Genomic DNA, 13,035 nt, shown 5'->3' on the forward strand with positions numbered 1-13,035 from the left:
GATTCTCAGACTTACTCTCCTTGAAAAAATCGGCTTTAGCCAACCTACTGGATTGGGGAATTCCTTTTCGTAATATAAAACTATTTTTTTTAAAAGTTCAAGCTTCAGCAAAACTGAAATTGGACATAAGTTAAAAGGACTATAAATGGGGGGGGCGGGCATTTGTGTGTTTCGTGAAAATTGGGCGCTTCTGTGACGACAGTTGCCGTACGTACTGTAAACGCTTAAAACATTAAGGAGTAAAACCATTTCCATTTTTTAAATTTTCAAGGCAAAAAGTTTTATTTCAAAAACATTTAAATTTTAAATGATATATTAACGTTTAATTAAATTATACCTTTCCAACGATTGCGTCGCTTTATGCGAATTAGATTTCTCAGTCTCCGAACCAGTTGTCATACTCATCTCGCGACGTTTGTTGCGACGTTCCAGTGTCATCTGAAAACGTTAATTTTTATTATAAAAATAAATTAAATAAATCAGTAGCGCTACAACCTCTTTAGGTCTTGGCCTCAGACTTCTGAATTTGTTTCATGATCATTTTTTTTAAATTCTAATAGGTAAGGTGATCAGCCTCCAGTGCCTGACACGCGCCGTCGACTTTTTGGGTCTAAGACATGTCGGTTTCGTCACGATGTTTCCCTTCACCGTTCGAGCAAATGTTAAATGCGCACATAGAAAAAAAAACATTGGTGCACAGCCGGGGATCGAACCTACGACCTCAAATATGAGAGTCGCACTAGTCAACACTGCAATAATTTTTATAACATTAAATGAACTTCTTTGTTTGTCTAGCCCTTACTTTACACGCATTTTAATTCAATTTTTAGATAAAAACTAGCTTTGTTTTGCATTGGTAAGATATAGTTTATATTTTTTAAATAATAAAAAGAAAAGAAATACTTTATTATACGAAGATCACTAGCCACTAGCCTGTGTCGTGGGCACCGGGTCACCATTTGACATATTAACGGTACTTGATGAATTTCTACATAACACTTATAATTTTATAAGCAAACTACTGTTGAAGACAAGAATACTTTCCGTTTCAGCAAATTACAGATTGAGAAGATGTTGTTTAGGATCATTAGCGAATGTATATTGTTTTAGATCGTTAGGAAAAAAATTGTTTTTTTTTTGTTGTAATGGCTCTGGCACGGTTTGTGCATTAGCCAGCATCAAGTATAAGATTTTTATAATTCGTGCTTGTCTTTTAGAAATCCGACCGTGTCCTCCATGTACGGTTTAGGCACTCGCCCGGTACCGTACAACCCTCCCAAAGGCCGAGAACATATTTTAAATTAAATTAAAACTTGCCCTTGAACCGGGACTCGAACCCGGTACCCCTCACCTAGCTGCCACTTAATAAGACCGCTAGGCTATGAGGCCTCAAAATTGTTTTTAAGGTTAAAGATGAAAGTGTCAATGAAGGGGAAATTGCGTTGCGAAGAAAATGCATTTTTTGGATATTGGGTTTGCGTTGTGTATGATGTGGTGTCGGTGTTTTTTTTTTCAAAAAGTCTACATTGCCATTAAGTATAGTTGTCTAACCTGACCTTTTAAATAAATCCGTTACTTTAGGGGCCTTCAAGAGCCATTCAAGGCCTATCTTAAAAACCGGCAACGCTCTTACAAAACTGACGTTGTCTATGGACGGCGGTAACTTTTAAGTGACCGTCCCATAATTACCTTAACATCATGTTTGAGTCTCGCGTACTTCTCCTTAAGACACCGATACTTGTCGTGTAAAACTCTGTCGTCTTGTCTCACAGCTGCTGCTCTTTCGCCGGATAATCTCACTCTCAACTCTTCTAAGTGACACGAGTGTTGGCTCCGAAGCCTTTCCACCTTAAAGGAGAAACCGTTTTATATAAAAACTTTTAGCAAAAAAAAAGGATGGAATGTCAGAACAAAAATAAAAAAAACAAAGAACACATGTCAGAAGTGAAACTTCTTTGGCAAACAAATTTTTAAGTCTTGTTCATATACAAATCCTACATTTACAAATCTAAAACTTTAGAATAGACTTAGAGAGAAAAAGGAAGATATGTTAGGAATTTAATGAATTTAATTGTCATTAAAATATTAAAAGTGTCGAAAATTAATACAAATTATAAATTTTATACAAATCTAAAAGTTTAGATTTCCGATACTTAGAGGGACGGAAAAAGGAAGATAGGTTAGGAATTTAATGAATTTAATTGTCATTAAAATATTAAAAGTGTCGAAAATTAATACAAATTATAAATTTTATACAAATCTAAAAGTTTAGATTTCCGATACTTAGAGGGACGGAAAAAGGAAGATAGGTTAGGAATTTAATGAATTTAATTGTCATTAAAATATTAAGTGTCGAATAATAAATAATAAATAATAAATAATAAATAATAAATAATAAATAATAAATAATAAATAATAAATAATAAATAATAAATAATAAATAATAAATAATAAATAATAAATAATAAATAATAAATAATAAATAATAAATAATAAATAATAAATAATAAATAATAAATAATAAATAATAAATAATAAATAATAAATAATAAATAATAAATAATAAATAATAAATAATAAATAATAAATAATAAATAATAAATAATAAATAATAAATAATAAATAATAAATAATAAATAATAAATAATAAATAATAAATAATAAATAATAAATAATAAATAATAAATAATAAATAATAAATAATAAATAATAAATAATAAATAATAAATAATAAATAATAAATAATAAATAATAAATAATGTGTGAAAATGTGAAAAAATGTTACACTAAATTTTTTCCAACCCCGATAAAGAAGTTTCACTTCAAAAAAATATTAAAAAATAGAGGTAAATTTCTTTAAATAAAGATTAACAGCTCTGTCTTAAATAAGTTAGAAATTATATCAATCTATGTTTTAAGAAGATCTTGCTATTCTATCTATTTTGCATTATGATTAGGAAGTATCCTAAAATCCATGACGGCCGGTGAGTGAGACTTGGCCTTTAGGGGTCTTAGGTTGTTGGAAGAGCACATCTTCCTTCATCCACACTTATACAAACCAAAGTGGCCAAAAAGCCGTCTCCAAATATATAAAAAAAAACAAATAATGATACCTCCGCCCTATAATCATGTCTGAGATCCGTAATCCTCGCGGTGTGTTCTTCTCTTAGCGCGTCTATGGTCGCACGATTTTCTTCGAGTATTCGAGCCTTCTCTCTGTATAGAGCTAATTGCAGTTGATCGCGTACGTCTGCGAGTGCACGTTCATTCTCTAAAAAAAATAGGTTTTCATTTTCGTATAATTTTTTTTTTTAATCTACAGATAATTAATTATTTCTGTCAGGAAAGTTAAATCATGTTGTATTTGAAAATGATTTTCGGTTTAATACCGGATCAAGTGCAGCAAGTGAAAGATGGAAGTTTCTGAATCATACAGTTGAGTTTTAAAGTAAAAATCAAAGTTAAAAATAAACGTTTAATGTACCTACTACGGAATAATTGTTATCTAGTTACCCACAACACAAGGGCACCACACTAGGGGGAGTGGGGACTGAAGATAGATGAATTCTGTCACAATCATATATGTCATGAATAAAGTTTTTATTATTTATAAGTCGCACTTCTGACTTTCCCAAAAACTATAAATTATGATGTGTAAAAAGCCTTTTAACAATCCATTTTATAAGAAATATCTTCATTGGTGCTATGTTAAGAAATGTAAACACCCAAAACGCAACCTCTTTATCTCAATTTTCGTTCGTAAAAAAATTCTCACTAAGTCAAATAAAAATTAATTTCGGTTCGATGATTGATAGGCGAAACGAACATAATTGGTGAATTAGAAGCCCAAAGACTAGTAATTATGGGAGAATGGTAATATACCGATTCATGAACTGTAAGATTAGCTTTCAGTTTATTTTATTTTTTAATTATGCTTGGTAATTATATTTTTGTTGATTTGTTTATGCGCTGCTAGCACTTTATCCTTAGTACTTAATTTTTTGTTCTTTTTCTTACTAGGGTTGCATGGACGAGAGATCGATTGTTAGCGAATAATCCGCCCATAGCATCCCTCGTAATGAATGTTACCTTTTCGAAGTTATACTTCTTTAGGCGCGTTATGAAAAATTTATGAGAGTGAAATTTTACGATGCGCGCGGACCGTGACACAAAATTATCAGTATGAAGTTGCCCACTAACGAATTATTTTTAAACCAGCCGGGCGGCGAGCGTGCGCGAGCGAGATGGGAATAAGACAATCTACAAGTAAAAATAAATAGAATATGCGTGAAGTTAGCAGATATGACAAGAATTTTGAATGACCATAATGACCTTTGTATAGACCATAGTACCTTTTAAACAAATAAAGGAGTTTTAATTATTTTTTTCAAAGAAATTTAGCAATGCTTTTTCATAGAGACCTATTGTTACTTAGTTAAAAGGTTATGAAACATACCTAGTTACTAAATTAAATGAATAATATAATAATTATTATTAATATTAATTAATCATTGAATAATATACTAAATATTATTAAATTATTAACGTTAAATAATTATTTAATATTTAATAAAAATAAAGAAAGCCAAAGAAGTATAACTTCTTACGCGCGTACATAAAGTATCTACACGAACCCTTTTTTTAATTAATAATGTAACGAAGTTTTAATAAATATCGGTCACCGTCGGCAGGCCCAGATATCGCTAGAAAGACGTGAGAAGCTACATGGGCTTCTCAACACATTTTAGTGGGGAAAAATTTCAGCAAATTTATGTGGTTTTTGCTTTGTCTTCGTGATAACTTACCAATATCCAACTGCTCCTTCTGCGCTGAAAGCTTTATAGAGTAATCTTCGCGGATCTTGATGAGATTACTCTCGTGTTGTCTTTGGGCCGCGGCGACTTCATTTTGAAATTTATTTTCCAACTCTTTGAGTCGAGTTTCCAATGTGTCCTGATAATTTTTCTCATTCGTGGATAAAACCTAACAAAAATTATAACGTATATTAGTTTTTGTTTGTATGTCCCTAATTTTTTATAAAACGTGACAGACTTTTGAAAACCATATCTGTACTTAATTATTAATAAAGATGGCGATAAACTCGGAGGCTGTCAGTTCGATTCCCAGAAACTATAACAGCGGTAAATAGACACAGACTGCAAATCACAAATCATGTAAAAAGTTCAAAAAGATTTTAAGAACATTTCCAAAAAAAAACGTTTCTAGAAAATTTTACCTCCTCCATTTCACGTTTATGCCTCTCACTTTGCTCACTTAACCTCAAACTCTTCTCCATTAAGAACTTCTCTTCCACCTCCCTCAATTCCGTCTGCAACTCCGCCCTCATCCTCCTCTCTTTCCCACTAAACTCCATCCTTATCATCTCCAACTCTTTCTGAAGGTTTAGCTCCAGTCTCCTTCTTTCATCCGCCTTATTTCTCTCCACCATTTCCCTCACCCCCATATCTGGTATGGGAGATTTGATTTTCGGACTCTCATCCTGAGTTTCGAACTGATAAACGACAACCACGTTGTCGGTGCTGGATTTCCCTTGAGACAGCATCACGCCATCTAATCTCGGGCTGAGACTTTTTGATAACGAGTCTGAAGATTTGAGCGGTGTGACAGCTTTGTTTAATGGCTTGAAAGTGGATAATGGGCTGGACCAGGGCTTGTTTAGTTCCAGTCTAGGTCTGTCGGATCCTAAGCTTGGAGTGGGCGATAGCTTCAATGAGGGCAAGTCTTTTGGAATGTCTATACTGTTCGAGCGGACGCCAGTGTTCGGCTCGTCCGTGGACTTTTTCGAGTCCTCCGAATCGGAATGAGCAAATTTCGACTTTAAATCTAGTTTTGGAATTTTGATTAATGGAATGTTTCTTAAGGAATCAGTCTTGGAATTAGATTCGGAAGCATCTTCGATGCGGGGCGATTTGTCTTTTTGGTTTTCAGCTTCATCAAAGTCATTTAAATCGATATTGGCGAATTCTCTGTCGGGGGAGTCTATTGAGGTTTCAGATTCGATGCTTTCCATTAAATTTATTGATATTTTATTTGTTTGTGGTATAAGTGGTGACCTGGAAGAAAATATTTTTAAGTAAAGGTTTTTTTGGAACATGCAATTTTATATGAAACATAAGTTTCAATAGATTGTCTTTTAACCGAAATAGTATTAGATTTAAAATAAAAGCAGAACCACGATTAATTGTTGAATATTAATAATCATTCCAACAAAAAGAAGGCCTAGTGGCTTCAGCATGCTTATCTCATCGCGTTCGTAGATTCGAACCCCGACTGTGGCAAGAAAAATATCGTGCGAAACCGACCTGCCCTATAACCAAAATCGTCGTATGTCAGGCACAGATGATCACTTACTTGCATATTAGAAAAAAACAAATGATTACGAAACAGATACGTATACATAAAGCTGAGGCCCAGATCTCAAAGGTTGTAACCACCACTCATTTTTAGAAACGATTTTTTTTTTTAATTTAATTTTTTTTTTCCAAATCAATGCGACTTGAGAGTCCTTCAAGAAAAAATGTTTTTAAAAGGCCGGCAACGCACTCGGGAGTGTAAGTGTACATGGGCAACGTTATCACTTAACTGTCCATTTTCCTATAAAAAAATTGCCAACATATTTTCACAGAATTAGCGTGTAATCATACCTTGGTCGTACTTCCTTTTCAGAAGTCGGTTCCTCTAAGTTCGCCGTCTCGATTTCTGTCTTCCTCACCAAGTCAGAAATCTTCTGAAAATTCTTTTGAAACAATCCAGGTTTTATGTAGTCCGCAACTGGGGGCTTCACAAGTCGTCTACGCGGAGACGTACCGCGAGTTTCTCGGATTTCACTCTCTGTAATACGTTTAACGAAAGATATTGTAAGTTGATTTTCAGTAAGCCCATACTTTATCACACAGTATTTAGGCAGCGGCACGTAAGTCTAGCGCTGGCCGATACGTGGAGGGGATTGCTGCGCATGTGTACAGTCGCGCGGGGGACAAAATGCGACTGGAGAGCCAATCGACGCTCTTTATTTTTTTTATTTTTTTTCTTAACAGCTCAATGGCCAAACTTAGACTAAAAACAATAAAATACAATTAAGATTTACAAAATTTACAGTACAGGGTAGCATTACCCTCTTATCCCCTCCAGGTACACTCTGAAAGCACAGTATACCACCCCCATAAGCTTCCCAAACAGGTCGCTCTCCGGTGAAGAGTCGAGAAACCCATTAAGCAGTGAAAGTAACCGGGGAATGGGCGCTTGTTGTCGCTGGACAGTGCGAGCCGAACGCACAGCGAAAAGGTTATGTTTCCGGCAGCGGCAATATTTGTCCGGAACGTATAGCCTCATAATCTCTCCCAGCAAGTATGCGCTTTCCGTTTCATTCTTAATTACACTCAAACCAAACCTGACCACCGAAAAATCCCTACGAAGCTCTAATGAATTATACCCTAACACCCCCATCAAGAACTTAGTAGGGTAGAGGTAAGGAATGAAATTGTATCTTCTTTTATACAGATTTCTCAGGAACTTCTTTTGAACTCGTTTAATCATATCTCCATAATACCTTTCATAAGGGGACCATATGACGCAGCTGGTTTCGAGAATTGGCCTTACTAATGATGAATATAGCACCCTAGTAGCTCTTCATTCCGCTAGCCCCCCTCAAGTACCTTATTTTTTACTTCTGCGCAATAACGGTCAGCGCTAGAGTTTCGTGCCGTTACTTGTAATTATCATTATTACATTAAATTAATTTTAATTTAATTTTATTGGTTTTAATTAGTAACACTTATTATTAAGTATATAGACGACTCATTGGTCTAGTGGTTAGTACCTGACTGCGAGTCCATGGGTCTCGGGTTCGATCCCCGGCTGAGACGAACATCGATGTGATGAGCATTTGGTGTTGGGTTTAGGTCTTGGGTGTTTAAATCTGTATTTATATGTCTATCTATCTATAATATGTATGTATATCCGTAGCCTAGTACCCATAACACAAGCTTCACCAGCTTAGCATGGGACTAGGTCAATTGGTGTGAATTGTCTTTAAAAAAAAAGTGACAACTTCTGTTCACGTCAAAAACTATTTGTGTTAATATTAAGCAAATATTATTTCTTATTTTTACGAAAATAATATTCCAGTGACGCTATAACGTTTGGTATCAGATTGCAGCCGTTCCTATCATTTCTTTTATTGACAAGTAGGTGATCAGCCTCTGTATCTAACACGTAGTATTTAGGTTTAAAAACATGTCGGCTTTCTCACGATATTTATCTTTACCGTAGAAAAAGCTCCACAACATAAGATCAAGTAGATTCAATCAGTATTTTTTTAGTAATCTGGTATTTTTAAGCCTATCTTAGGTTCTTACGCGTCCCAGCTTAAAACCAATATTGGTATAACTTTAGGACAAGTCTGATTCGCATAAAATATGAAGCAATATACACAAGAAAGGTAGTAATCTCCGAAATGTGAGGGGAAGGGGAGATTGACTCCTATTGCAAAGATAAGTTACTCATAAGTATTACCGACCGCTCTGTCAAAAGTAAAAGTAAAAAATCATTTAATCATATAGGTAACATAATGTACACTTATGACTCGTCAGTAAACAATTACATATTAATGCTTCTAATTTTACATTTACTGCCACTTCTCAAATCAAGGGCGTAGAACGGAAGAGAAGAACTTGCAATAAACTCTCCGCCACTCTTTTTAATCGCCATTTTTTTACACAACGTTTTTAAGGAGCTGCAACCATTACACCATGTTCCACATGACATATTAAGTAATTAATAATAATAACATATGTAGCATACACATGTATAAACATACATTTCATATTCACATAAATTTCATATTTTTATCGACATTTTACATCGATATCATAATATCGTTACTCGCACAGAACTACACAAAAACTGGTCTTGCGGGATTCGCGCGTGAATGTGTGCGTGTACGCAGGTAACCAGTAGTACGTAGCCAGTGCGCTTAGTAGCTTGGTATTTGACGCACATATGTTTATTTCTTTATATTATATTAAGTGAATATTGTAACCAAACATGGAATTAAATTAATTCACTTTAAAATGGTGGTTAATTCATTTACCCCATACATAAATATAAAAAAACAGAGTTTCCTCTATCAGCAGGAGGCATGGTGAAATAGGAGCACGCACTTACATTCTCGGAACAAGAGCGCAATGAATATGTACTTATTTTTTTATGGAACAGAGGCAAACAGGCACTTGGTGATAAGGGATGAATGTGTGAAGGGAACGTTGCTGAACCTTTTAAAAATTGGTACACTCATTTCTTGAAGGTCCCTTAGACGAATTGATTTGGAAATACTTCAATGGGCAGCTGGTATATATTAATAGCGGTAATATTGGCGATGCGAGGCAGAAACTGCCTTAAATAACGCTCCGTTGTGGACAGAGCGACGTTGAGATCGTAGCGAAGTGAGTGAAGGTGAAGAGGTGAGATTAAGAAGAAAAATATTTGAATAAAGTGTTGGCCTAGTGGCTTCAACATGCGACTCTAATCCCTGAAGTCGGTGAAGGCAAACGTCGTGACGAAACCGACTCAAAATGTCGACGGCGTGTGTCAGGCACAGGAGGCTGATCACCTACTTACCTAAGATTAAGATTACATTGGCAAATGATCATGAATCACATACAGCAATTTGAGGCCCAGACCTAAACCGGTTGTAGCGCCAGTGATTTATTTTATATTTAAACTAGTGGACCCGACAGACGTTGTCCTGCATGATATTTCAAGCGATTAGTAAAGCAAAGTATGAAAGTACCGACTGCAGCGCCATCTGGCGGGCTGATTTGTGAATCTAAACCATTCCCCCCCTTGAACACACACAAAAAAATTCATCAAAATCGGTCCAGTCGTTTGAGAGAAGTTCAGTGACATACACACTCACAGAAGAATTATATATATAAAGATAAAAAGAAAATAATACCTATAGAATCCTTTTCAGATATATTCTTATGTTCCCTCGGGCTATCAATTCGTGGAGGAATCGGTGGTCGGCCGGCTAAAGGTGATAGGACAATGGAGTTTAAAGGCACATTGGGAATTTGGGTAGGAAATGAGGGTACTTCGGTTTTATTTAATGAATTAAATGGGGGTATTTCTAATGGATTTTTCGAATAAGGCGCGCTTATTATTGAACTTTGCCCGTCGTTTTGCTCCGACGAACTGTTCGAGCCGGGACTGATTGTTGGATCGGGGAGATTCTCTAGTTTGAATCTGTGGAAAAAATATTTTTAATTGTTAAATGCAATTTCGATATACAAAAATAAACAAGGTAAAACCTGTTCATTTAACTTTACTTTGAACCGACGATTTTGACGTTGTGTGTGAGGAGGTGGTTTAATATTATCTTTTGAAGTGAAACTTCTTTAGAATCTTTGTGATTTCAAACCGGATGCAACGGAAAAAGCGACAGTAAAAAGAGACAGACGCATAAATTCGTAGAATTTGGCGTGGGAGAGAATGAGATGGAAAGAATTGTGCAGTGTATAAACTTTAAATTATGTGTATTTGATCATTTTCTGAATTAAAAAAACATAGTTGTGCAAAAAATTACATAAGTAAGAATCATCGAATTTCAAACTTCCATTATTTTAGTTTTTATCAAATTAAAGATTGATATTGATATTAAACTTATAAATGAAAATTTAACATAGTCCTACATTTAGTTAGTGAAAAAAGTATAATTTACATATACATATATTACATTATAAAAACTTTGTTTTTGATGGTTTCACTTCTACCATGTGTGAATTGCACACATGAGTTTTTTTTTAATTATTTCTTAAACATCACAAATATACTGAGTACAAAAACAATGGGTTGAACCTTGGTGCCTGAAGGCCAACACCACACTACAAATTCCCTTTAATCAAACCTGGAGTTAAAAGTATAATCAATAGAAAGCGAAACGACAATAGTACATCAAATAGAGAAAAAAAGTTTCTATCTGCTTCTATTTCTTACATATGCCTATGTTTATCAGGGATGATGTAGGATGAATGATAGAAGAATTTTCTAAATCAGTCCAGTAGTTTTGGATCCTTTTCAATACAAACAAATCAAATAATTTTAATATTGGGTAAAAAAATTTTTAGTTCTGTCTCTTTGTAGTAAGGTTTTTATTATTTTCAAAACTTAATTTGCAATACACACTGCGCATAGAGGAATTACCTATTTAACTAAATGTCTTTAAAAATATACATAAAGCAGACATTGTCATTAATCCACTCCATTTTTTTTTAAATTATTAATGTAAACGCTATTTTTTTTTTCGAGTAAATATATCTAAAAAGCTTCTTCAGACCAGCTCAATTTTCAAGATATCAAGCTCATTTTTTAGGAGGTTTTTTTTTTGTCTGACAAAGAAGCTTTTTAGATATATTTACTCAAAAAAAAAATATTTTGAATCAGTCTAATATATATATATTTTTTTATATAAGTTGGTTTTGCACTTCTCGCACGCATCATGTTTCTTTTTTTTTTAGTTTTTCTCTTAACTAGGGTTGCCTGGAAGAGATCGCTTATTAGCGATAAGGCCGCCCGTTGCATCCCTTATAATTTTTATGTATTGTGTTTCTTTTATTTGCAACGAAGTGTAAATAAATAAACGCAAAATTACATCACTTTTTGTTTTACTTGGGCAAATGCAGAAATGACATCACTAGCTTGTTCGGTAGCTAGCCCGGCTTTTCATCTTTTTTTTTTTAATTATGCTCATTACAAACATAAAAACTCTTTCCTAATTATTCATTTAAATGTTTCTAGTACTATTTAATTAAAATCAATTACCTGACACTTTTCTTATCTTCATCGAAGCTTGCTGTTTGTTTAGTTTTTCCAGTAATACTTTCGATTTTCCGTTGAATATAATCTGATGATTTTTCACGCAATATACCCTTGGGCGGGTCACTTTTAGTTAGAGAATCTAAATGTGAAGACTTTTCTGTGTCTGGACTCGGGAGATTTGATCTGGATATTCTTAAAAACATGTTGCCTTTACCTGAAAGTAGATATATTTGCAACTTACATATTTAAACCTTATGGTACTTTTGTATTTACTTAGTAATACAAAGACAATTTTACCTTCCAAATATGTAGCGCTTCTAGTAGTCTATATATACAAAAATGTACCTATTCGGATAGTATTTTTTATTTATTAGAGGTAAGAGACTGGGGCTGCGTGTGCCAAATAACCATACTCGGTGGGAAGCGGTCGCAACTCGCAATTGCTTGCAGTGCCTCGGGCGCGTACAAATTTACACTGGCTGAATTCTCAAGAATTTTAAAGAAAGTTTAGTTTAATTTTTATAGTAATAGTTTTCTATTGTATTAGTATTTAACTTACTGTAAAAATGGGTAGTAAGGAAAAGAAGTAAATATATTAATTTAGTTCTTGACTTTGATTAAGGTTTTTATGGAGAGAAAATTATAAAAAATTACACGGAAGACTTTAAAACCAGTTCTAATGCCGAAAAAGTCTCTGTGGTAGCATAGCAAAATGTTCCATATTTTAGTATGTAGCTATATACTAAAATGGTAGAAAAATAATATTTAAGGCGAAACGAAGTTTGCGGGGCGACTAGTTTTTAATGGAATTAAATATATTATTTGTTACTAAGCCTTGCTTCATGGCTAATACAAGATTGTTCATGCTTACTAAAATATATTGTAAGACATTTCACAAAATATCAAAATAAAAAACCAACCTACATTTGTTACCACGAGACAAGCAAATAAATCCCAATCTAGTATGGTTAAATTTAGTAAATAAGTATTTATTATTGTCATGTACAAAAATACATTTGAATTCATAAGAATATAAACGCAATTTTAATAATTGCAAAATAAGTTGTGATTTTTTTTTATATCTACTAAAGTTATTACCTACATAATCTAATATATAAAATTCTCGTGTCACAGTTTTCGTTGCCATACTCCTTCGAAACGGCTTGACCGATTTTGATGAAATTTTTTGTGCTTATC

At 33.8% G+C, this 13,035-nt stretch overlaps 1 protein-coding gene across 2 annotated transcripts in view; it reads right to left on the reverse strand.

Moving 5' to 3' along the window:
• Positions 1 to 13,035, reverse strand: part of LOC125060129 (centrosomal protein of 164 kDa) — a 39,595-nt gene that overhangs the window by 24,149 nt on the left and 2,411 nt on the right. For both annotated transcript variants that reach the window (XM_047664869.1, XM_047664868.1), the window contains exons 5-12: positions 11,842 to 12,052; positions 9,977 to 10,266; positions 6,666 to 6,852; positions 5,237 to 6,074; positions 4,806 to 4,983; positions 3,114 to 3,271; positions 1,690 to 1,848; positions 338 to 438 (exon numbers count right to left, since the gene is read on the reverse strand). In XM_047664869.1, coding sequence (XP_047520825.1) covers positions 338 to 438; positions 1,690 to 1,848; positions 3,114 to 3,271; positions 4,806 to 4,983; positions 5,237 to 6,074; positions 6,666 to 6,852; positions 9,977 to 10,266; positions 11,842 to 12,052 — 2,122 coding nt within the window. The remainder of the gene's footprint in view (positions 1 to 337; positions 439 to 1,689; positions 1,849 to 3,113; positions 3,272 to 4,805; positions 4,984 to 5,236; positions 6,075 to 6,665; positions 6,853 to 9,976; positions 10,267 to 11,841; positions 12,053 to 13,035) is intronic.

Source organism: Pieris napi, chromosome 21 (assembly GCF_905475465.1).
Source record: "Pieris napi chromosome 21, ilPieNapi1.2, whole genome shotgun sequence".
In the NCBI taxonomy this organism is placed as follows: Eukaryota; Metazoa; Arthropoda; class Insecta; order Lepidoptera; family Pieridae; genus Pieris; species Pieris napi.